Here is a 23,524-nt window from a genome sequence, read left to right as displayed (position 1 = left end):
TCCTACTCTTCCCAAAACTTTATAACAGTTATTAGTGTCATTGAAATAATGGTGGGTTGATGGTAAGGAAAAAATTGTAGTGGTAAGACAATATATGAAAATGTAGAATAAGACATGGACCTTGGAGAATCTCATAACCATAGATTTAAAACTATTCCAATATTACATACATATTCCAAACATGATTCTATTTAGAAAAATGTACTCATGTGCATAATTAATGTATTACATATGTGATGCAGAATATGACTGCATTTATACATGTACAGAAGCTTGAGTACTATGCATTCTCTGTGTCTATGTGAATAATGGTAGGATTTCAGATGACTGTTTAACTTTCTTTTCTACACTACCAGGTGATTGGCTTTAACTTCTTTCCTAGATTACCACATTGTTTAAGTTTTTACAAAGCGTATGTATTATAAAAAATCTATCTTGAGAAAAAAATTTTCAGTTGCATCAGCAATCATGCAGAGAGCTAAAATATAATCCACACTGAATGAAATATAAAGCTCAGCAAAGTAGGAAAATGGGTAGTGAGACCGTGTTAGGAATGAAAACAAGACTTAACTCTTTTTAGCACAAGACTAAAGTGGTTGATCATATTTGTGGTGCTTGCCTGGGGTGTGTTGTGTCCAAATAATGCAAAATATTAAATTTAATCAACTTTAAAAATCAATTCCAGGCCGGGAGGTTGGCCTAGTGGTTAAAGTGCTTGCCTAGCATGCATGAAGACCCAGGTTCGATTCCTCGGTACCACATATAGAAAAAAGCCGGAAGTGGTGCTGAGGCTCAAGTGGTAGAGCTCTAGCCTTGAGAAAGTCCAAGGACAGTGCTCAGGCCCTGAGCTCAAGCCCAGGACTGGCAAAAAAAAATCAATTCCAGCTCATTAGCTAACTTTTATTCCCTTCATTGACAGATTCAGGTGGCCAAGTATTTGAGAGTTCAATAATCATAATAAAGAACAGTTTAATGCCAAGCACTGCAAAGAAAAAATCAGAATCATGAAAAGACAAGTACCTCTCTAGAGCAATGATTTTGCACTACATGGCTGACATAGAGAAGTTACATCCCACAATTAGGGATTTTGCCAGCAAGGTAACAAGCCCAATAAAGGACTGAAGTAGATGCAAACTGATGCTGGATTCTGGGATCTTGAATATAGGCATTTACTACTGAATTCTGTTGCTGATTTGCAAAGTCCTGAAGATCAGAGAAATACAGTTTCCTTTTTTTTCCTGAAAAGAAATGTAAGCCCTTTATATAATTACATAATAAATAACCAAAAGCATATTGTTTGTAGAGAAATTTCATCATAGTTTGTTGTATTCAGCTGTAAGTGGATATCTGTATGTATCTCATATCGAGATAAAGTCCATTATTTTATTGTAGAATATAAAAGATTTGCTCTGTATTGAATCAATCAGCATTTGCTAGAACAAACCACCCCAAAATGCAATAGGGGCTCCAATAATTATGTTACACTTATGCTTGTCAGTCTTTAGGATGACAAAAGCTTGGTTGAGTAAGGCCAGCTGGGCAGTTCTGCTTCAAACTATAGGTCAGGCTGTAATGATCTCCAAGCTACCAATTGGCCATGTGTTTAGTCATCTGGTCCACTCCAGTAGCAAAGGCCAAAGGAAAATGTAGTCTATCTTTAGTGAGAAGGAAAGAAGCATATATTTGCAAGAAAAATCAACTATCCCAATGAGAGAATTGTACTAAATAGTACTTTCCACTTCTGTTTCCTATACAATTAATAAAGTTATTACGTGCAATACAGTATCTGCTCTGATAGTTTGCATTCATATACTAAGAAGTGGGTTATTTCCATCATTACAAATGATAGATCAATATTTCCTCCGAGTTGAATAATTTGATAGATTTGACAGCTTAAACTAAGTTTAAGGACATAGTGTTCTCTGTATTTTGGGGAAGGAGGGAAGGAGGACTCTCTCCAAGTAGTAGAAAAACTCATCTAACTTTCAAAGGCTGGACATTTATGACATTGAAGAGTCATCTTTCTGCCAGCCAGACAATTGAATGAGACCAAACAGTGAGGGCATTGATCCTTACCTGGTGTAACTGAGCGAACCACCACTGGCTTTTCACTCCCTGCCACAAAACCAAATCCCAGCACAGGATCCCTCCTCATCTCCACCTTCCGAGGAGCCGGAGGGATGATTTGGCAGGTCTCAAATCGAGGGTCATCAAATGGAATAGCCTGTGTCATGTGACTGTGGGAAAAGCATATGGGAGAAAAGAGGCATCAATATATTTATTAATGCAGTCACATGCTATCTAGTTTTGAAATCCAGTCTTTGCAGAGAGTGGGGAAGGTCTAGCAAGATCCACAGTTGCCTTCTTACAAGGGCTTCTTGTTGTTTCAAAATTCTTGGCCCAGCTCAAATTAGGTCATTGTAGTAGCTAGACTAACATGGGATGTTTGTTCTACAGATGTTTATGTGGTTCACATTGACTTTTTTTCTAGTCTTTGTATGAATAACACTTTCTTAATGAGAACCATTCTGAAATGATTTTTAAATGGCTCCTCTGCTCCTATGACACCAAATCCCTTTACCTTCTACTCCCTTCCCATAGCTCTAATTATGAGGAAGCGTACTATATAAACTATCTTCTTTTATGCTAGATTTTGGAAAAAATTATATACTCAATGACAGAAAATAATGTAGTGTTTTTGTTTCATGTTTTGTTTTGTGTGCTGGAAACTCAACCCTGGCTTCATAAACCATCCATGTGAGGCTCCTTCACTGAGTTCTATCCCCACCTCTAGAAAATTAGATATATTCACTGATTTCTCTTAGGTATTGTATGAATAGCAAATTCTTAATAAGTAATTGAATCAATAAATACTAAAAAGTTATGTCTTTGTGGAAAATGATCAAGCTTGACCTGATATGCTGAGAAAGACTCAGAGGGTGGTGCACATTGAGTAGGTAAAATTTATGGCTTCTAGCAACAGTGAAATTAAAGTAATGTGGATTATTTTAGTGGTGACAAATGCATTTTCTTTCCAAAGAAGCCAAGATATTTAGCTCTTGGCATTTGCTTTCTGAAAAGAGTTTTCAATGGATTTACATGATTTTTTCATTAATACATCAAATTCAGAAGTCTTGTCAATAATCCAAACTGAAAATTTGTATGGAATTTAGAAATCTTCAAAATGCTTTGGACTCTCAAAACAATATAGTGAACAAATGAGAAGAATAGGCATTATTACCTGCATTTTTCCCAACAATGAAATTGAGATAAAAAAAGAAAAACATGGTTTATTTGACGGGCACCAGTTGCTCACATCTGTAATCCTAGTTACTCAGGAGACTGAGATGTGAGGATTGCAGTTCAAAGCGAGGCCTGGTAGGAAAATATGCGACTCTTATTTCCTATTAGCCACAATAAACCAAAAGTGAAGCTGTGGCTCAAGTGGTAGAGCACTAGAGCTTGAGTTCAATCCCCAGGACTGGCAAAAATCAAATATAGATCCTTGTCACTCAGGTTGCCTAGTTTACAGGCTAGAGAGTAGGTTTAAAGACAAGTTCCCAGGTTAGAATGTGGCTCTAGTAGAGTTATATGTCTAGCAAGCTCAAGATTTTTAGTTCAAACCCCAGTACCACACTCCAATAAGAACTAGGTTCCCCAATTCAATGAAATCTGCATTCATGCACATTGTCCAGGGCAATCTTCTTTGGGGGAAGAACGAATGTGAATTTGAACACTTGAAATCTCCTTAAAGTAATGTGAGCTAAGATAATTTCAGTGACATGGAATTAATACAGTTGTTGCTAATTAGTCATAAATAATTAAAAGAAAGATCACTAGAATTAACTCCAAATGGATCAAAGAGCTCGAGGTAAAAGCCAACACACTGAAAACTTTACAAGAAGGAATAGGAGATACACTAGGCCTCCTTGGCACAGGTCGAAACTTTCTTAATAAGGACCAAGAATCAAAACAAATCAGAGAAAGGCTGGATAAGTGGGACTGCATTAAACTGCAGAACTTTTGTATGGCAAAGGACATAGCTAGTAAATTAACTAGGAAGCCTACAGAATGGGAGAAGATCTTCACCAACCATACAACGGATAAAGGCCTCATATCTAAAATATATCAACAGCTCAAAAAATTGAATCACCCCAAAACTAATCTCCAAAGAAACAACCATCCCATTAAAAATGGGCCAAAGACTTAGTCTTCTCTGAAGAAGAAACAAAAATGGCCTATAGACACGTGAAGAAATGCTCAACATCTCTGGTCATAAAAAAAAATGCAAATCAAAACAACTCTAAGATTCCACCTCACTCCAGTTAGAATGGCCAGGATCAGGAAAACGAATAACAACAGATGCTGGAGGGGATGTGGCCAGGAGGGATCACTACTACACTGCTGGTGGGAGTGCAAACTTGTTCCTCAAAAGACTAAACATAGAGATCCCTTATGACCCAGCAATTCCACTACTAGGCATTTGCCCAATTGTCCAAAAACACGATCAGACTAAGTCCACTAGCACAACAATGTTCATTGCAGCACTATTTACCATAGCAAAGATATGAAACCAACCTAGATGTTCCTCAGTTGATGAATGGATCAACAAGATGTGGTATTTGTACACAATGGAATTCTATGCTGCTGGCAGAAAGAATGACATCGCCCCATTTGTTAGGAAATGGAAAGACTTAGAAAAAAATCATGTTAAGTGAAGTAAGCCAGACTCAAAGGAACTTAGGCTCAATGGTTTCCCTCATTCGTCATAATCAGTAGAAACCTTGGGCTCTACTAGCAGAGATTTACAATAGAGCAAAACCTAGATACATAAGGCCATATAGTATGACGCTAAATGAAAGGATCTCTAGGATATAGCAACATAGGCCATATAATGAATGATTGTTGTTCTTAAGGTACTATGTTATCTCTCATCTCTTTTGCTATCCTTTGATTACTCATATTGTTACAGTATCTTACTTTGTTATCTGATATATTGGATACATTTGTATTTGGTTAATTGAAATTAGATAGGGAAGGGGGAAAACAAGGTGAGGGGTGGGGTTGGGGGGGGAGGGAAATGGAGACCAAGACATGAGAAAGGGTATCAATGTACGTGAATTAATGTACCTTCTATCTGCCAAATATAATGTAACCCTTCTATTAATTACAATAAAAAATATGAAAAAAGATAGATCATTTAAATATACCTTGGATGATGCTACTCTGCATTTAACTTGGACAATGTCTTGTCCAAATACAATAAGGAAAGACAAGGAAGAAGAGCCGTATTGTCTTTCTGTGAGATTAATAAAAGCTTAGGAAGATTGATGAAAATTTTCTATGCTCTATCCTTTAGGTATATATCACTATCTAGAAAATTATAAGTTTAAAACTCCTTTTAAACAAGAAAGGGGTATCTTTTAAATTTAGTTGCTATTTATCTGGAATGCTGTGACAAAGAACGTGTTGTGTGTGGTGTGAACCACTCATCTGTTACTTTATTTTTCATTTGTTTTTTTTTGTATGTTGAGGATAAAACTGAGAATCTTGTGAATGATAGCAAGCACTTCACAATGAGCTATACCCTCACCTGTGACTTTTGTTCATCCTTAAAAATTGTCCTATGATGCATCTGTTTGAACCCTCTCTGTGAAAATGCTTTAAAAAAAGTAACTAAACATAGAAAGGGGTAGGTTGTAGTATCCCCATAGACACTAGGAAGAAAGAACATGAGTGATTTTCCCCATAATCTCCTGTAGCAGCCATCGTCAATGTAAATTAGGAGGATATGTAAGACATTTACAGCTTGATTATCCACTTTTTACTACACAATAAAGTAACATTACCTAATGTTTTCATGCATCATTCATTCAATAGCTATTATATTATTATATAGTAATAATACAAAATGACATTCATCAGACATTAATTTCATGCTAAGCATTGTTTGTTTTAAATGCTTTCCATATGTTAGCTTAATTTTCCCAAACAATTCCGCAATACACTCATTTATTCATTTAGTCAATTTATTAAACACCCACTAGATTTGCTGTTCTGGTAATGTAAGAGAAAAGAAAGCAGACAAAAACAGTATAAAACATTCACATTAGTATTTAGAGACTATAATAAACCAATCAATTCATAAAATATATGGTATATCAGGTCATGATAAATACTATGGAGAAAATTTACACAAGAAGGGAGAAGAGAGTATTGCCAAGTGAGAAATGGTAAGTGATACCAAGGAAACATCTCAGGAGGAACACTCAAATAAGGGCTATGACAGTCTGAAGCAAGAGAGATCCTGCTTAGCAACAGCTCAAATCTATGTGGAAGCTAGGAGGCAAGTAGAGCCCAAATGAGCAATGGGCGATGAGTGCAGATCACATAAGCTCTTGGAAAAGTTAGGTTTTTGTTTTGTCTCAAATAGGAAGCAACTAGAAGATTTTGAATTTGGGTAATGTGGCTTAGCAGCTAAGTTGACAGCAGCAAAGTAGGGCAACTGGAGAAGCACAAAGAATATTTTAGACCTCTCTGCATGCATTCTGATGGACAATCATGATGATAGACCAGGGTGAGAGTGATGGAAGTAGAAGAAATTGTTGGGTTTTTACTTTAGTTAGAAACTATTTCTCATAGAGCAGCATTTAGTCTCATGCTGGAAACTTGAACACTCCATGCCCCTGTTTGCTCCTCTGGAAAAATAATAATAATCACAACAATCTTATAAGACAGTTGTGAAACGTAAATGAATGAATGATATAATGGACTTGGCAAGCAAAATGTCTAATACATGGTAAGCATTCAAAAAACAATTATCTTTTATTTTTGTCTCTGGAGATAAATGAATAGAAAGAAAATAGTTTCAGATATTATATGCTAATTCAGTAATCAGATATGAGAACAACTCAACATTTCAAATACCCACAGTCCAGCTCTCATAGTTAAATGCCTCAGAAACCCTAGGTAAGTACTGGGGCTTTCAATTAAAAGATATGAAATATAATGATTCAAAATAGAAATATTATGATAATCAGAAGGCAATATGTACCAAAATGTAAAGAATTAAAGAAGGCACTATAAAAGTCCAAAATCTCTAGTAACTGAATCACTGGTAGTGGTTTTTAGCCATATTTCTTGAGCACTAGGTACAGAATTGGGAAGTAAGCTGGAGTCATGTGGAAAATAAAAAGCCCTGATTATATTCTGTACTGAGGGCTTAGATAGGTTTCAGCCCTTGTGCTCACATACTGATGGTCCCCATGTCAACAGACCATGTCACTTCATGGCTGTTTTCATGCCCAAATAAGGTTGGAAACACAATCAAATGTGTATTTTGTGGCCACTGCTTAGTCTAGCATTTTAGTGTTTATTAACAACCTTTGAATTCTTTGGTTTGCTTGCATATTGAACATAACCTTCTAGTAGCATTATCATGGACTTGCTCAACACGTTGTTTCAGAATAAATGATCCAAAAAGAATCAACTGGTATCGCACTTCCAATATGAAAGGATCCATGCAAAAGAGTTCTCCCATTTAGTACCTTGCTCTTTGTATTAAGAAAAGCACTTTTAGGCCATGAACTTGCAATATTTTTGTAAGGATGCTTGAATTCTCTTATGAATTGGAAAATCAGCATCTCCTTACCTGTTGAATATGCTTCACTGAATTCTGATAATGACATCAGGTAAAGACATCTGTTATGCTAAATAAACCTCTGTCCCCTGCCCCAACCTTCTCCAACACGTACATGCAGATAGGCAAGCAAACTATGACCTGAAAATACAGAGTGTATAAAGAAAAATGGAAAATGTGCCCATCAAAATGAATCAAACAGTCTTTTGGTTCCTGACATATTTCATTTCTGATGCAACAATAGTACTCCTGCTGCCTGACTCCCAACAACAAAAAGAAAGAGCTTTGTCTGAGCCATTAGAGGCTATCTTCCTCAGCAGCAATAAAAGATTGGTCATTCAGTATATCACAAAGAATGACTGGCAATAAGAAAATATAATACAAAAAAAACCTAATATCCTCACTTTTGATAAAGACATTAGAGCCGGCAAGGCACTTTTTGGTATATACGCTGAACGAGAAGGTTCTAGAAGGAAGAACCAAATCGAGAAACATCACTTTTTGGTATGGGATTAAGAATTCTTGGTACATTATGGTAAACAGGTCACACTTGTAGATAAGACTGGAATGGAAAGGAGCATAAATAAACTTCTGTACCTAATCTTGTCCTCAGATTACTAATGTTCCCACCTCTGTTTTAGAATTGGTTTGTGTGGGAGACTAATCTCATCTTCCTTTACTCCCCAGGTTGTGACTTGTCACCTGATGCCAACTTCCTTTTCAGTGCCTTCAATTTTACACATTTAAGTGTCTCCATCTCTTAACTGTTTATATGCCATTGCTCAAAGCAATCCATATGATTGAATCTAGATATTTTAAGGGAAAAACACTTGCATGTTTAGTATGTTCTCTATAATTATCATCAAGGTAGTATTCCCCCTTCAGCCTGGATACCTTAAGAATAGACAAGAGCCTAAACATCCATGAGAAGCCAGGGTCTGCATAGCTGCTCAGGTCTCAGCCTAGATTAACCAGCTGAATGAGGAATAATAAGTAACGATTTTATTGTATTGAATTTGGGAGATATTTACGATGCATCAAAAGATCACATAGTGCTTTAAATATCACTTAAGAACCTTGAAATTCCACATTCTAAAAGGATTCTCGCCCCAACCCCATTTCTCACATCATTCATAATTAATTATGTTACATTGTACAAACACCACAGAGATTTTCAAATGAAACTTCTTATTACCCTGGGTAATGTGGTTGCCACAGAAACCACATGGTTTATTCTTCATAGTGACCTGGAATGCTAGGGAAAGTGAATTAACATCCCAGACTGTTTTTAGGTAATGGTAGCTCTCAATGCAAAGGTCAACAATTCTTAATCCTGATTAATGCCTGGGGAGGACCTGACAGGAAATGCTTTGACTAAGGGTACTAGGCTAAGAAAATCAATGGTGCCCAGAACAAGAACTTAAATAAACAAATAAAAATAAAGCAAAGCATGGATTGTTAAAGTTGAGGGTTATAAGAGAGAGAGCTTAAGATATGGATTAGTCCCCACAATGGTTTTCTAACAAGTCAAAATTAGGATGATGTATGTGGAAAAAATTGTAGAGTGAAAATAATTTTGCTCTGTTCTCATTATTTCCTTCTACCAGGTATAAAGATGCAATCCCTCAAAAAAGATGTATTTACCAGGATACAAACCAAAAGTTGATTGAAACTGCCTTTTGTCCCTGAAAGTCTAAGAAACTTTGTAGAAGCTAAGATAGAAGATCCTAGTGAGAAGGCAGAAACTTCAGAAGAAATAGCTTAGTCTATGGGGACAAAAACATGAGAAGGGGTATCAATGTGTGAGAAGTAATGCACTTTCTATCTGGCGAATATAACTGTAACCCCTATATACATTACAATAAAACAATTTTAAAAACCCAAACAAAAAAGAAATAACTTAGTCTAGGAAGGTACCAAGACTCATAGGCTGAGATCCCATCCCCTCCTTTCCCCTCTCCCCTGAAACAGTAACAGTCAGTGAATTTCAGGGACTTTATAGCCCTGGATCATGGTTTCATAGCAATAGGCATTCAGGACTGAAACTTCCAAGGCCTAGTAGTATTTCTGATCCACAAAAAATTTTCTGGATTTTAGAATATTCAAAATAATTTTGAATGGCCAATCCATAAGAACATAATGTATTGATATGGACAAATATTCATGCATCTAGAACTACCTCTTGCTGTCACGTCGCCCTGATACCATTTTTATGTTCAAATCTATGGGATTCCATACGTGTTATAATGTGTGTGTGTTTTATAACAACTTCATTTTTTGAGCAAGTGTTGGCAAGCCTTAGTCATATGGGATCAAAGAGCCAAAGCAAATCCATCTACTGGATATGAGTTGGATTTTCTTTAACATAAATAATACCTTCATGAACATGCATACTGGTGGTTCAGATGAACTTAACCTTCACTAATCAATTCCACAGGCGTCTGTCTGTCAATTCCTATAACATGGCAGGAGCATTTAAATATTTAAAACTGTTTAGTCAAGCTTAGAAAATTACATAGTACTTGAAAAGGCAAGAAAATTCAGGATAATTAACCTTAAAATCACAAATAGAGGAATCTTTGGAGATTTTAAGGGCTTTGAAGTAACCAGAGCTTCTCTTGAATGGATAAAGTTCAGTTCTCTCTGAACTAATTTAATGTCAGCCAATAAAGTTATCTCAAGTTCTTTGTAAATAATTCAACAATTATTTTAATTGCATAAGGGAACATTGAGGCCAAATCGACTGGATTTTTATTTTCCACTGTTTTTACTCTTCTAAATTAAGTTGAATTGTACTAAGAACATAGAAAAAATATGCTCAGATATAGCATGGTTGCAAACATAGAAAAAAAGATGCTCAGATATAGCATGATTGCTTATTGACTATTGTGCAAATATGTATAGATGAATACTATAGTCTTTATAAAGTTGGAAATGGAATTTTCTAATCTGGATATTTTTTCTCATTATTCCAGATGCCAATGGTTCATTACCTGTATCCCTAGCTATTCAGTAGGCTGAGATATGTGGATCATGGTATGAAGTCAGCCTGCCAAAGCAGGAAAGTGTATGAGACTCTTAACTCTGATTAAAGAGCAGAAAGCCAGAAATGGACTTTCACTCAAGTGTTAGAGCAACAGCCTTAAACAAAAAGTCTAGGAAACAGTACCTCTACCCTGAGTTCAAGCCCTAAGACTGGCACATAAACACAAAAATGTTTCAGATGAAGGATTTTGGTAGATTGTGAACTTATTTGTTAAGTAGAAGAAAATGAAACATTTTCCAGTTGACAGACATCAAAGAAGACTGAAACTTTCTAAATGAATTTCAGTCTCTTTTTTTTTTTTGCCAGTCCTGGGGTTTGAATTCAAGGTCTAGGCTTTGTTCCTGAGCTTCTTTTTGCTCAAGGCTATCACTCTACTACTTGAGCCATAGCACCACTCTCACTTTTTATTTTTTTGTGGTACTAAGGAATTGATCCCAGGGCTTCATGCGTGCTAGGTAAACACTGTACACTAAGCCATATCGCCGGCCCTCAGGTTAATTCAGCATACACAAGGCAGAGAAATAATAATGTAGTGAGCACCTTATTTTGTTCATTAGTTTAGCTTCTTCATATATTTCTGTGGTTTCTTTGCATTTCTCCAATGACAATGATTAAAACCAGGTAAAGAAATAAGCTGATCTTGCGACTAGACCATCAATTTTATTCAATGAGGTGATAAAGCAGGATGATCAAAAATAAATTAGCATCTTCAATCATTTAACTGTCATTTAAAATATTAAATAATATTTAAGGCAGCAGTGATGTTGATGTTAAGCTATTTCAATGTGGTTGAATGCACAGATGACATTAACTTCTTGTGTTGTGCTTTCTTTTGTTTTTGTTTATGTAACAAGATCTTTCTATATGCCCAAAATAGCATTAATTAAAATTCTTCTGTCTAATGCTCCTAAAGGTTTGTATTATAGGCATGGGTAATCATGCCCAGTTTATTTCAAATTAGTTTAACATCTCATTTTATGCATTTATATATTATAGAGAAATGTTATACATATATATATTATATGCTACATAGATAGTATATTATAGAAAATATTTGGAATATATTTTATATATAGATACAGAAAATTTATGTAGAAAATATATAGAGAAAAATATATTTAGAGAGTATAAAATCCTGAACACATCATGCAAAATTATGAGTAAATTATTAATTATTAGAGGTGGAACACAATCCAAACATTTTCTCTAATTGTAGAATCAGGCCTAAATACATGGACATTTCTGTTCTGTATGAGCCACCTGGTTCTTGACTTATGATAAAAGCCCTTAGAGTGATTTGCATATTCAAACCTGGTGGGCAAAATCACTAATTTGCCAAAGTGTACCATAACTCCATCAAGATCTAGCTCTTACATTTGAAAATATATAATGGCATTTTAGACACTTAAAATGAAAATGGAATACTAACAGGAAATGATGCATTTTAATCTTGAAAGTCTAATCCTCTCCCAGTAAGTGAAATGGAACAGAGTGTCCCCAGGTTTGAGTAACTAAGGGACAGACCGAGTGATTGTTCTTACATATGCTCTTGCTCTAAGCTCTGAAAGATTGAACCTTTTTGGGGGTTAAAAACCCAATCACCAAAGCCTTCCTAAAGTGTCTACATCTAAATTATTGCTAGGATGGGCAGATTTTGTTCTTGTTGATTGATTGCCTTCATTTTATTTTATTTTTGGAACTTGCAGGAAAATACATTTCTGAATAAGATTTGGCAGCAACGAACACACTCTTTCTCAAACATGTAAAAATTATCATTTTAGGTTGACCAAGTTAGATTCTATTCAAATATTCAGACAGTATTTGGGAGGAGAATTAAAAATGTAGATGGCATTTTCTCCATCCCAGGTAGCTAGTATATATCTCTAGTCTATTTGTAGTCTTCAAAAAGTCTTATTATAATACTATACTTGGAAAGTAAAAACAATCTTGTGTTTTTTGTGAATATGAACTAGAAAAATATGTGGCACAGAAATTCTGATCTGTCAAGAGTAAAATTCCTGAACTGATTTTGATCAGAGATATTTTTAGACTTGATTTGCTAATAAATGGATGTAGCTATATTTCAACAAATCTTTATAAAAGTGGGTAGAATTCAGATTTGGCCTATGGGCTATATAATTTTCTGACTCTTACATTAGACCATAGAAGTTTAATAATTGCATATGATTTCCACAAAGATTTTTATTAAGTGATTAATTGGTAAAAGTTTATTTTAATAAATAAAATCTGGTAGAAGCTAAAAAGAGGTTGGAAAATATCATACAGCCAAGATTTGACCTAATTTTACTGTTTCAATTTCCATCTTATGCCTTAACCTTTTCTGTATTGGAATAATAGTTCTTAATCTTTACCTGGCGAATTCAGTTTCCTTAGATCTAAAGCCATATTACGAGTCAACTTAATATATATCTTCTCCATTTTGGGGTCTGTGTTTTTCTTGTGCAATTCCTGTGCACATGAACTTCACACACACACACACACACACACACACACACACACACACACACACACACACACCATTCCAGAAACTTGAAGCTCCCTGCCCTGCACTCCTATGAACTTAGTTGTCTGGCTTTCTGTTGAGTGTAAACAGTGGAAGGTGGTGGCAAGGGAACCTGACATTTGGAAGACATGGGGTATTCATTCCTCCTTTCTTCCTCTTGGTTTGGTGAAATTGTTCCACATGGTTTCCTTCCTTTGCCCCTTGAAGCTTAGTGCTATTCTCATGTTTCATCTTCTGCTAGTTCCTGGTACCCTGGATATATACTGGTTTTCTTATCTTTTCCTGTTAGGACTTTGAGTCACTCACTATGCCTGCCTCTTCCATGGAGCAACCAGAAGATCCAATCCAGGGATGGTACTGACAGAACTCCCCTTGTTAGGGCTTCCAGTAAAAATGAAGTCTAGCTTCTTTCATGCCACTCATCCAAGGTCAACAAATGCATTTGCATTGACAGCATTTGCCTTGAGGTCAGTTATTCAATTAGTATTTATTTGTAATATATATACCAACATTTCTAAAACCTGAAATAAAAACCACATCCCTGTGAAATAAATCTTTCTAGAAGAAACATTTTTTTCCAGAGGAGACATTGTGCTCATACATTGCCATTATAGAGTCATTTCTTTTTGCCTAATTTAAATAAAATGACTTCTCTTTTTATTCAAGTTTGACACCCTATCTATCCCTTTGTTGAAGTATGCATAGTAAACTTTTAAGTTTGGCCACTATCATCCACTAAACACAATCAAGAGATCTATAGCACAGTTTCTAAGAGCGTGAACATCACTAGGCTTGACGCTGACACTTTGATGGGAACTTGGAAAATGCTTTTATGTTTTAAATGAATCATAACCTCCCTTGAAGAATTTGCCTATCATTTTCATTCACATTGGCAGAAATCGCCTTTTCTCAGTCTCTTGTTATGTTGAGTTGATTCAATTCATCTACCATATACTCAAACACTGGTCTATTAATATAAGCTTTCTGTGTGTCTAGTGCTCAGCATGTGGTTGTGATGCAGACCAATAAACTTATATTCTAATGTAGAGGTCTACAAATTACAGCCTATAGGCCACATCTGAGCTCTCCTTACAGTTACAAAAATTTATTTAAATATACCTATGCAAATTTATGAATAGGAGCTGCTTTCATATAACAGTGGTAGAATTAACTACTTGCAACAGATACCTCGCAGTATTTGAAACCTAAAATATTTACTATCTTCTCCTTCACAATAAAAAATAAAATATTTCTCAAACTCCAGTATAGTAGAAGGGCTTGTAAAATAATCAAATAAGCATAACTATATCTCATATTGTTAGAGTGATAATAACTAGTATAAAGTAAAACACATCATTATAAATAGTTAAGGAGGGATAGATGTTTTTTGTAGGTCATGGGGCTTGAACTCATCATGGGCGCAGTCCCTGAGCTCTTCAGCTCAAGGCTACTGTTCTATCCATGAGCCAAGCCCCATTTCCCGTTTCCTAGAGGTTAACTGGAGATAAGAGTCGCAGGTCCTTTTGTGCCCTGGCTGCTTTGAGCCTTGATCCTAAGATCTCAGCCTCCTCAGTAGCAAGGATTAAAGGTGTGAGCCAACGTGCGTGCTGCTGAGATAGAATTTTTTTTTATAAGATGAAAATGAAGGCCTTTCTAAGATGCCAGAGCAGAAATCTAAATATTGTGCAGAACTGAGAACATCTGGAAGAATATCTGTGAGAACAATATCTAAGACAAAGGGAATAATGTCAAGTCATTGTTTTTATTCATGCATTCACTTCTTTATTCAGGAAAGTTCTAATAAATAGTCATGTATTTACTGCTTCCTGGTTCACAAATATGGGGCCATATTACATTCATTCTTGTCTTCAAAAAAATTCAGTCCAGTAGGGGGAGCCAGAGATCTAGCAGGTGATGGAAGGTTGTCTCCTACCCCATCCCTTACACTAGGAAGGTGTGATCTGTGATGATAGCCAATGAACTCTAACCACCATGAATGAGAAGATTCTAGAAACTACCATGTGGACATAGATGGGAACAGTGAAGTCAATAGCAACTATAGCCATAGAAACCTGAAAGAAATTGGCATTAAAGCTACTGTTAAGTACTGCTTGTTTGATATTAAAGGGAGGTCAGTTAGGAAACAGAGCAGTAGCAAGGAGAAATGATGCTGCAGAAGAAAACTATGAGCTATGCTAGAATGCTGTCTAATATCAGTCATTTACCTTTTATACAAGCAAGAACCCAGATTTAATAGAAAACCCAGGCTAAAACCAACAACTTGACTAGGATCTAATATACAATGAAAGGAGTATGAAATTCTTTCTACAGTACAGAAGAGGAAACGTGGTGCAGCTTAGAAAGTAAGACTCATAAAGTTATCTAATGTTAAACTGAATATGCATCTGATTTTCTTTATAAATATGTATATTGTTTATTTTTAAAATTACAGTTCAAAGGAACATAGGGCTTAAACAGAATCTAGACTGATATATTTTTTTTTCTTCTCCAGCTCCCAGTGATAGGGAATAAAATGCAGTAAATCAGGGCTCTATTAAGGCTTATATAAATCAATGTCCAAAATAGATTTCATTAATTCATTTATCTTCCAAGGAATGTGTTCTATTTCTCAAGACCACTACTGAAAATCATTTCCACAATTAATCTTTTATCAACAGTTTCCACCCAGAGAGAGATTTTTGTCCTCCTTAAACACGATGAATTTAGTGCTTGGAAAATGCTTATTGACTGTGACTTGTGAATCTAATTGTGGGATCTAAAAGGGCAAGATGTTTGTCAGTTTCCTTAAAGCTAGAAAATCCCCATGCTAGACTGGTAATCAATTTCGTTAATTGAGTTCAGTTCAATGTTTTCAAGAGATGACACCCTAATGTGAAGAAGGGAATAATCAAATCACATCTTTGGCTTGATTGGGGTACTGGGCGGGGTTGATAGTCTTCTACCCAACTTCCCACTTCACGAACCACTTTTATGTATATCTTCAAGTACTGAATCTCAGAAAATGAAAAGTTTGAAAGTAGGATTTTTTTGGCATGTACTTTGAATGGAAGGATATTGGAACATCTCTAACCTTCTCCTATCTTTTTCCATCCTATTGACCTTTTTCTCCAAGGAAAAAGGCAGTGGAAACTTCCACAAAGTGAATTGAAGAAAGCAGAAACTTTTCCTAAAGCTAGCCATAAAAATCTAAAAAAAAAAAAGAATTCTTATTCTTACCTTCTGCAATCTTTCCATGGAACTGGCCATAGAGGAATGTTTTGACATGCCTTGTTTGATAGTATGTCATAAGATTCTTCTTCCAGAAGGAATCGTACCTTATACCTGAGAGGAGGTAATGCTACAGGGAGACTAAGAGGAATCAAAACTGAAAAGCATTACCAGCTTTCCTGTTTTCATTTACTAAGTTACCTTACATATAGCACATAGCCACTTGGTTGTCCATACTTCATCAAATCGAAGGAAAAGAGCAAATTGTTAGCTGGGCACCAATATGTCACTCCTATAATCCTTGCTGCTCAGGAGGCTGTAATCTGAGTTTCACAATTTGAAGCTAGCCCAGGCAGGAAAGTCTGTGAGATTCTCATCTCCAAACAACAACAACAACAACATGCAGAAAAGGCCTGAACACTAGTCTTGACAGAAAAGAAGCTCAGGAACAGTTCCCAGGCCCTGAGTTCAAACCCCAAGAGCAGCAAAAATAAAAGGAGATTGCTCTTGGGTCTTTAGGTCTTAATTTCTGAAGGCTGCTCTGTCATATAAAACTTTGATTAATTAATTTTCTATGCTCTTATCTCGTTAGCTTGTCTTTTTTACCAGTCCTGGGGGCTTGAACTCAGGTCCTGATCACTGTCCTTGGGCTTTCTCAAAGCTAGGGCTCTACCACTAGAGCTTTTTCTGTGTATGTGGTACCAAGGACTCAAAGCTTCCCTTTTCTTACAGAAGAACTGGACCCTCGGAGGGAAGGGGTCATGTATTTCTTTTCTTGGTAAGGGAGCATTCACACTTACATGAGAATTTATTGGTGAGTCGAAATTAAAAACACAATTAATATAGATAACAATAAATGTTCAGAATTATACATTCTATTTGGTAATCAGGAACAAGAGTATGCTGTTTATTTTTTGAATTCTAGGAGGGGGCTACCAAACACTTCACGTATCACTATTAAGATCTGTTTCTGGAGAATACATTGGTATATCTATATTTAAAAAGCAGAATGCTCAACCTTTTATTCTCAAATTTATGAGGCAGTATCTAGCAAGAGGGACCATCAGATCATATGAATGGTCCTGCCCTGCCATGTGGTGGCTACTCTTGTGATTTCAATGATGCACTCCCAGGGCTGAGAATATGGCTCAGTGGTTGAGCGCATAGTTACCATGCACGAGGCCCTGTGGTCAAGCCCTAAAAGGCACATGAAAGAAAGAATGTACTCTACCAAGACACCAGTGCCTCAGGCCTGTAACCTACCTACTTAGAAGGCTGAGATATGAGGATCATATGTATTGTACTCATAACCTATCTTAGGAATTGTAACCTCTCTGTATTACTACTTAATAGGAAAAAAGTAAACAACAACAACAACAAAGAAAACTTGAGGCGCTGGAAACCAGAGATATGAGTTTATTGAGCAACAGTTTGGAACCATACCACCTCTGCCTGATGACCTGAGGTGGCAGCAGTTGAGTTGAAGGCATAGCTCTCTTAGCCTTAGACGTAATTTACAAGCCATACATTTTCATGTAAATTGCTGAACTGCCACACACATCCTGTGCTTACATCATGTTCTCTCCTTGCATTTTCTTTGTGCAAGTTCCTATATAAGTAAATGCATGGAAATTCAATCTGGGCTGCCTCAGTCTCCTAGACCTCTGGGTGCTGTCAGCTCACCTGGTCCAAGCTTTCTCTAATGGGTAATATGTGTTTCTTCCACCATCTTCCCTCCTTCCCTCACAGACAGCTTGGTCTAGCTGGCACCAGGATAGAAAATTCCACAAGATTCGAATTTCCAATTAAAAGCACAATAAGCTGGACTGGAGGTATAGCACCAGCCATGAGCAAAATGCTGAGCAAGAGTTCAAATCCTAGGTTTAAGTACACACACACACACACACACTCGTACATGAATGTGCTCTTCCAAGCAAGCCAGGGAAAAATAAGGTAGCAGGAAGGAAACAGAAGGATTTAGGGCTTCAGACCCTATTCATACAGATTCCCATTTCAGTAGGGAGAAGAGAAAAATGAAAGAATAGTACCAGATTAGAAGGATCAGTATCTTATTTCAATATTTTGGAGTTCATTTGATTATCATGATCTTATATGGTCAATGGCACATAGCTATTGAGCTATTGTGAGTCTTGGCTAGGACTATTCTAGACATATATTAATTGTTACAAATCAAGGAAACCATGTAGCCTATGTTTCTTTGGGTCTGGCTTACGTCACTTAATATGATTTTTTTCTAAGTCTTTCCATTTTCTTACAAATGGGGTGATGTCATTCTTTCTGATGGAAGCAAAGAAATCTATTGTGTGTATATACCACATTTTCTTGATCCAGTCATTTGCTGAGGGGCATCTGGGTTGGTCCCATATCTTAGCTATGGTAAACAATTCTACAATGAACATCGTGGTGTTGATAGGTTTAGTGTAGCCCTGTTTATGATCCTTTTGGTAAATGACCAGGAGTGAGATTATTGGGTCATAAGGGAGCTCTATGTTTAGTCTTTTGAAGAACCTCCATACTGCTTTCCATAGTGGTTGAACAAGTTTACATTCCCATCAACAATGTAATAGCATTCCTTTTGGCCACATCCCTGCCAACATCTATTATTTTGTTTTCTTGCTAATGGCCATTCTAACTTGGGTATAGTGTAATTTCAATGTAGTTTCTATTTGCATTTCTTTTATGGCCAGAAATGTTGAATATCTCTTCCTGTGTCTATTGGTTATTCTTAGTTCCTGTCCAGAAAGTCACTTTATATTTCTTTACCTCACTTATTAATGGGGTAGTTGTTTCTTTGAGGATTTTTTATTGAGGGTTTAATGTTTTGGAGTTGTAGGTATATTTTAGATACAAGGCCGTTGTCTGTTGTATGGCTAATGAAGATTTCCCAATCTGTGGGCCTTCTGTTTGTTTTTCTAGCTTTGTCTTTTCCCATGCAGAAGTTCTACAGCTTAATGTCATTACATTTATCCAGCTTCTATTTGATTTGTTGTGCTTCTAAATCTTTATTTAGGAAGTTTCAACCTGTGCCAAGGAGACCTAGTGTATCTCCTATCCTTTCCTATAATAGCTTTTTAAATGTACTGTGTGAAGTTATTTCTTTTATCTTTTGCTCTTCCTCCCTTTGGTTTATTCCCTGTTGTCACCCTTTTGGATTCTGGTACTGTGTGTCTTGTATATACATTTTTCTGATTTGCTGAAGGAAAGGGGATAACACAGTGGTCAAAGGACAAGGAGTGAACCAATGCAATAGGGTGGGGAGGAATCAGGGGCAGTGAAAATGGAAGAAAACAAGGGAAGGGGGTAACAATGTTTGAAAAGCAATGTACTCATTATCTCACTTATATAACTGTAATTCCTCTGTACATCATCTTCACAATAAAATAGAATATTTTAAAAAGAATGATAAGTATCTTCCAGGATTATGATTTTCCCATTATCCATTTGCATCTCAAAATGAAAACATTTACTGATGCTATTTGTTGAAAACATTTCATTTTCCAGTCCCAATTCATCTGATGATATAAATTATACTTAAATCATCCATATTACATAATCTATCATTCTCCATGAATCTCCATTCTTCAGAGGCATTCCAAGTGGCTCTAGTGCAGGAATCAGACTAAATATGGAAAAGCACGGGCTCAGTGGAAGACATCCAAGGAAAGAACTCAGAAGACGAAACAAACATTCAGTGGCCATATATCCTGCTATTTGCAGCTGCTTTCCCTATCCGGCTGGGTAGATTGCTGATCTCTGTTATATCTTTTTAATTCCCTGCTGACATCCCTGAGAAGCTGAGTTCCCACATAAAGAAGCATTTAAGGAAGGCAATAGCAATTCTTTGGATAAACAATTTGATGGATTAACATTTGCCATTACATTAGCGTGAATCAAAACCATTGTGAAAGGTTGGAGGCACATGCTTCAAATGTCTCCCGGTGCTCTGTGCTGGACTGATGCACGATCATTTCCAGAGAAAACAAACCTCCATTGTTTTACTGGGGTTTCTGTAGCTACTTCAACACAGAAGGGAGCTGAGACTCATAAACATTTCTATGTGAATAACATTGAGTTGAAACCAGGTTTATTTTGTGGAAATTTACCTATGAAAATTTGTATTTACATTCTGATTCACTATGAGAAATCTAAGGGAACGTTTACCTCATTACCTATTGTGAGATTCATTTTGATGATCTTAAAATAGCTCAATCTTTCAGAGCCTATGAATTCTTAGTAGAGTATTGAAATGTTTAAAGCATTCAATTATTTTTCAGAATAATTAACATGTGTCGCCAGTATCCATTTTTTCTGGATGCAGATTTCATATAGTAATAAGTAATGTTTGACAAAATATGGAATAGAGGTATTTCTAGTGACATATATTTGGCAATTTTATGGATTTCTAATTAACTTGTCACAATAATATTCACTTAATTAAATTTAAGGGCTGAAAACAACTTTCTAAGTTTATTAAGTGCAACACTTATTTTCTTCTTGGCCTCATAAGCCAAAAGGGAAACAAATAAAAGAGCCACAATAAAACTATGGATGATTTTGCCTGTATCTTGCTTCACTTTCAAACAAGGAAGGGGCTTATGTATACTATGCATGTATGCTATCACTGAACTATAATCCCAGTCCAAACCTCTCTACTTTTAGAGAAAATGCATGATAACTTTGTCTTTTTCTTACCATATTAATGAGTTGTATTTTATTCAATAGCCTACATGTATTGGATCTGAGCTATAGTTCAGTGTTAGAGTATGTGCTAAACATGTTTAAGGCCCTTAGTGTAGTACCTCACATCCTAATACTAGTAAGAATAGTCTAGTTTTACTTTATGCAAACTTTAAGTTATATTTATTTAATCAGCCACTAGGCTGGGCCCTGAAGTAAAGAACTATCACCTTCATAGAAAGAGCTGCTATTAACATTCACTGTGTTTCCAAGGACTGTTTCAAATTATTTTTATGTATTGTCACATTCATTTTCATGGTGAATCTCCTAAGTGGATAAGTGGAGAAAAGCTAAAAGTTGGTAAGTCTCGAAATACAAGTTTAAGCACACTTTAAATGAGGAGTTAGAAGACTGCAGGGGACCAGTAAATTTTTGAAAATCATATGTTCTCTATCACATCACTTAACACTGGCATTATAGTACAAAAATGCTCATAAAGAATGAATAAAAAATGAGTACAGAAGGCCGGGAGTTTGGCCTAGTGGTAGAGTGCTTGCCCAGCATCCACGAAGACCTGGGTTCGATTCCTCGGTACCACATACATAGAAAAAAGCTGGAAATGGTGCTGAGGCTCAAGTGGAAAAGCTCTAGCCTTGAGAAAGTCTAAGGACAGTGCTCAGGCCATGAACTCAAGCCCAGAACAGGTAGAAAAAAAAGTGAGTACAGAGAGGATGGAGGTATAGTTCAATGGTAAAGCGTGTGCTTTGCATGCATGAGGACCTAGGTTCAACCTTAGTACCAATAAGGAAAGAAAAAAAGACAAAGGACAGAGGTACAGAGGGAAAGGAAGGAAGGGAGGAAGGAAGGGAGGAAGGAAGGGAGGAAGGAAGGGAGGAAGGAAGGAAGGAAGGGAGGGAGAGAGGGAGGGAGGGAGGGAGGGAGGGAGGGAAAGAGGAAGAGAAAGAAAGGAAGGAAAAAAAGGAAGAAAGAAAGAGCATAATTAATGTGCCCATAGAAGATTATTTACAAAAATAGAGTGGTGTCCAAATTCAGTCAATGGGCCATAATTTACTAACTCATCGTCTAGGTATATATGGGAACACACACACACACACACACACACACACACACACACACACACACACACAAATAACTACAGGCCAAGAAAGATCATATTTTGAAAATCAGAAGAATCAGCTTGATTCTCCAAATCATATGAAAGCACTAATATTATACTGAGTTTAAACAATAACAATGATGGCATTTCCAAATATTAAGGACAGGAAGAGCCAATGAATGTATTTAAATTGAAATATGACTCCAGTATTTGTTTTGGCAAATCACTGATCAGACCCTTTGACTATTTCAGAAGGGAATACTACTAGATTACGAGCTTCTTACATTTTGTGTGATATTCAACTTATTTTCAATTTCTGGTAGAATGTGGCACATAGTCATTCTAATTTAGTCAATTAAAATATTCAATTTAATACTATGATATGGGATTTTATCAAGAATCTTAGATGTGTTGTCCCAGTTGATATTTTCAAACCATTAATTTCATTTTCAAGTTGATATCCTCAATTTTACTTGAAAGAGTTAGAAATGAAAAGGCGATAAGACAAGACTATGAATTGGGGTTAAACACCTTAATAAGGACCATTGAAAGCTTTAGAATTGCATGAGAAATAATAAGTCTTTTCATATAGGAACTTGAAAAGCTAGCCTGAAAGTTTTAAAAAATATTTTAAGGTAAAACTCAAAAGTGTAATGTTGATAATTAGCACTTTTTAAAGCTTGTGAACAAACGCTATTAACATTGAAGAAGCAATCTTATTAAAGTCTTCCATAATTCTTCAATTCAAGAAATTGCCTTCTTTCCTGAAATTAAAAACAAAAATCCCAAGAGAATTTGAATACTTGGAAGTGTATATTTGTATGTTTCTTTGTGTGTTCTGTAATAAACACCATGTGAAAGTAAAAAGTGGATAAATCCTCCTTTGTGGTTCCAGTTCACACACTGCCTCATCAGTCCCTCTGCAGCACAATCACATTTGGTCATTTAATTATACACATTCTCATCTGATAATTATGCAAAGTAGACTTTCATTAGCTCTCCAATTCAGACCTGAGAGTTGTGGATTCCGTAGGCGGAAAGACTCAGCTGATGAATTCTTGCTAAGGAGCTTTGCGCTACTAATCTCAACAATGAAATGGGAGTGGAGAGCAAGGAGATGAGAAAAGAAACTATTACAAAGGAAACATCTGGAGATAGATCTAGCACTCCTTTTTAGACGAGGGCTGCCTTGAATTGTTATGCCTATAAGTGTTGTTTTATGGGCATTATAAAATCATGCACAATTAAAAAACAAATTAAGCATGGAAAGGC

General features: G+C 36.1%; 1 protein-coding gene across 1 annotated transcript in view; it reads right to left on the bottom strand.

Moving 5' to 3' along the window:
• Frmpd4 (FERM and PDZ domain containing 4) overlaps positions 1–23,524 on the bottom strand; it is a 342,429-nt gene that overhangs the window by 101,078 nt on the left and 217,827 nt on the right. The window contains exon 3 of the mRNA XM_090325736.1: positions 2,077–2,237. Coding sequence (XP_090181862.1) covers positions 2,077–2,237 — 161 coding nt within the window. The remainder of the gene's footprint in view (positions 1–2,076; positions 2,238–23,524) is intronic.

This window comes from Megascapheus bottae, chromosome X (genome assembly GCF_031878675.1).
Source record: "Megascapheus bottae isolate mThoBot1 chromosome X, mThoBot2.hap1, whole genome shotgun sequence".
In the NCBI taxonomy this organism is placed as follows: domain Eukaryota; kingdom Metazoa; phylum Chordata; class Mammalia; order Rodentia; family Geomyidae; genus Megascapheus; species Megascapheus bottae.
Note: the sequence above shows the minus strand (reverse complement) of the source record. Positions and strands in the feature narration are given on the sequence as shown.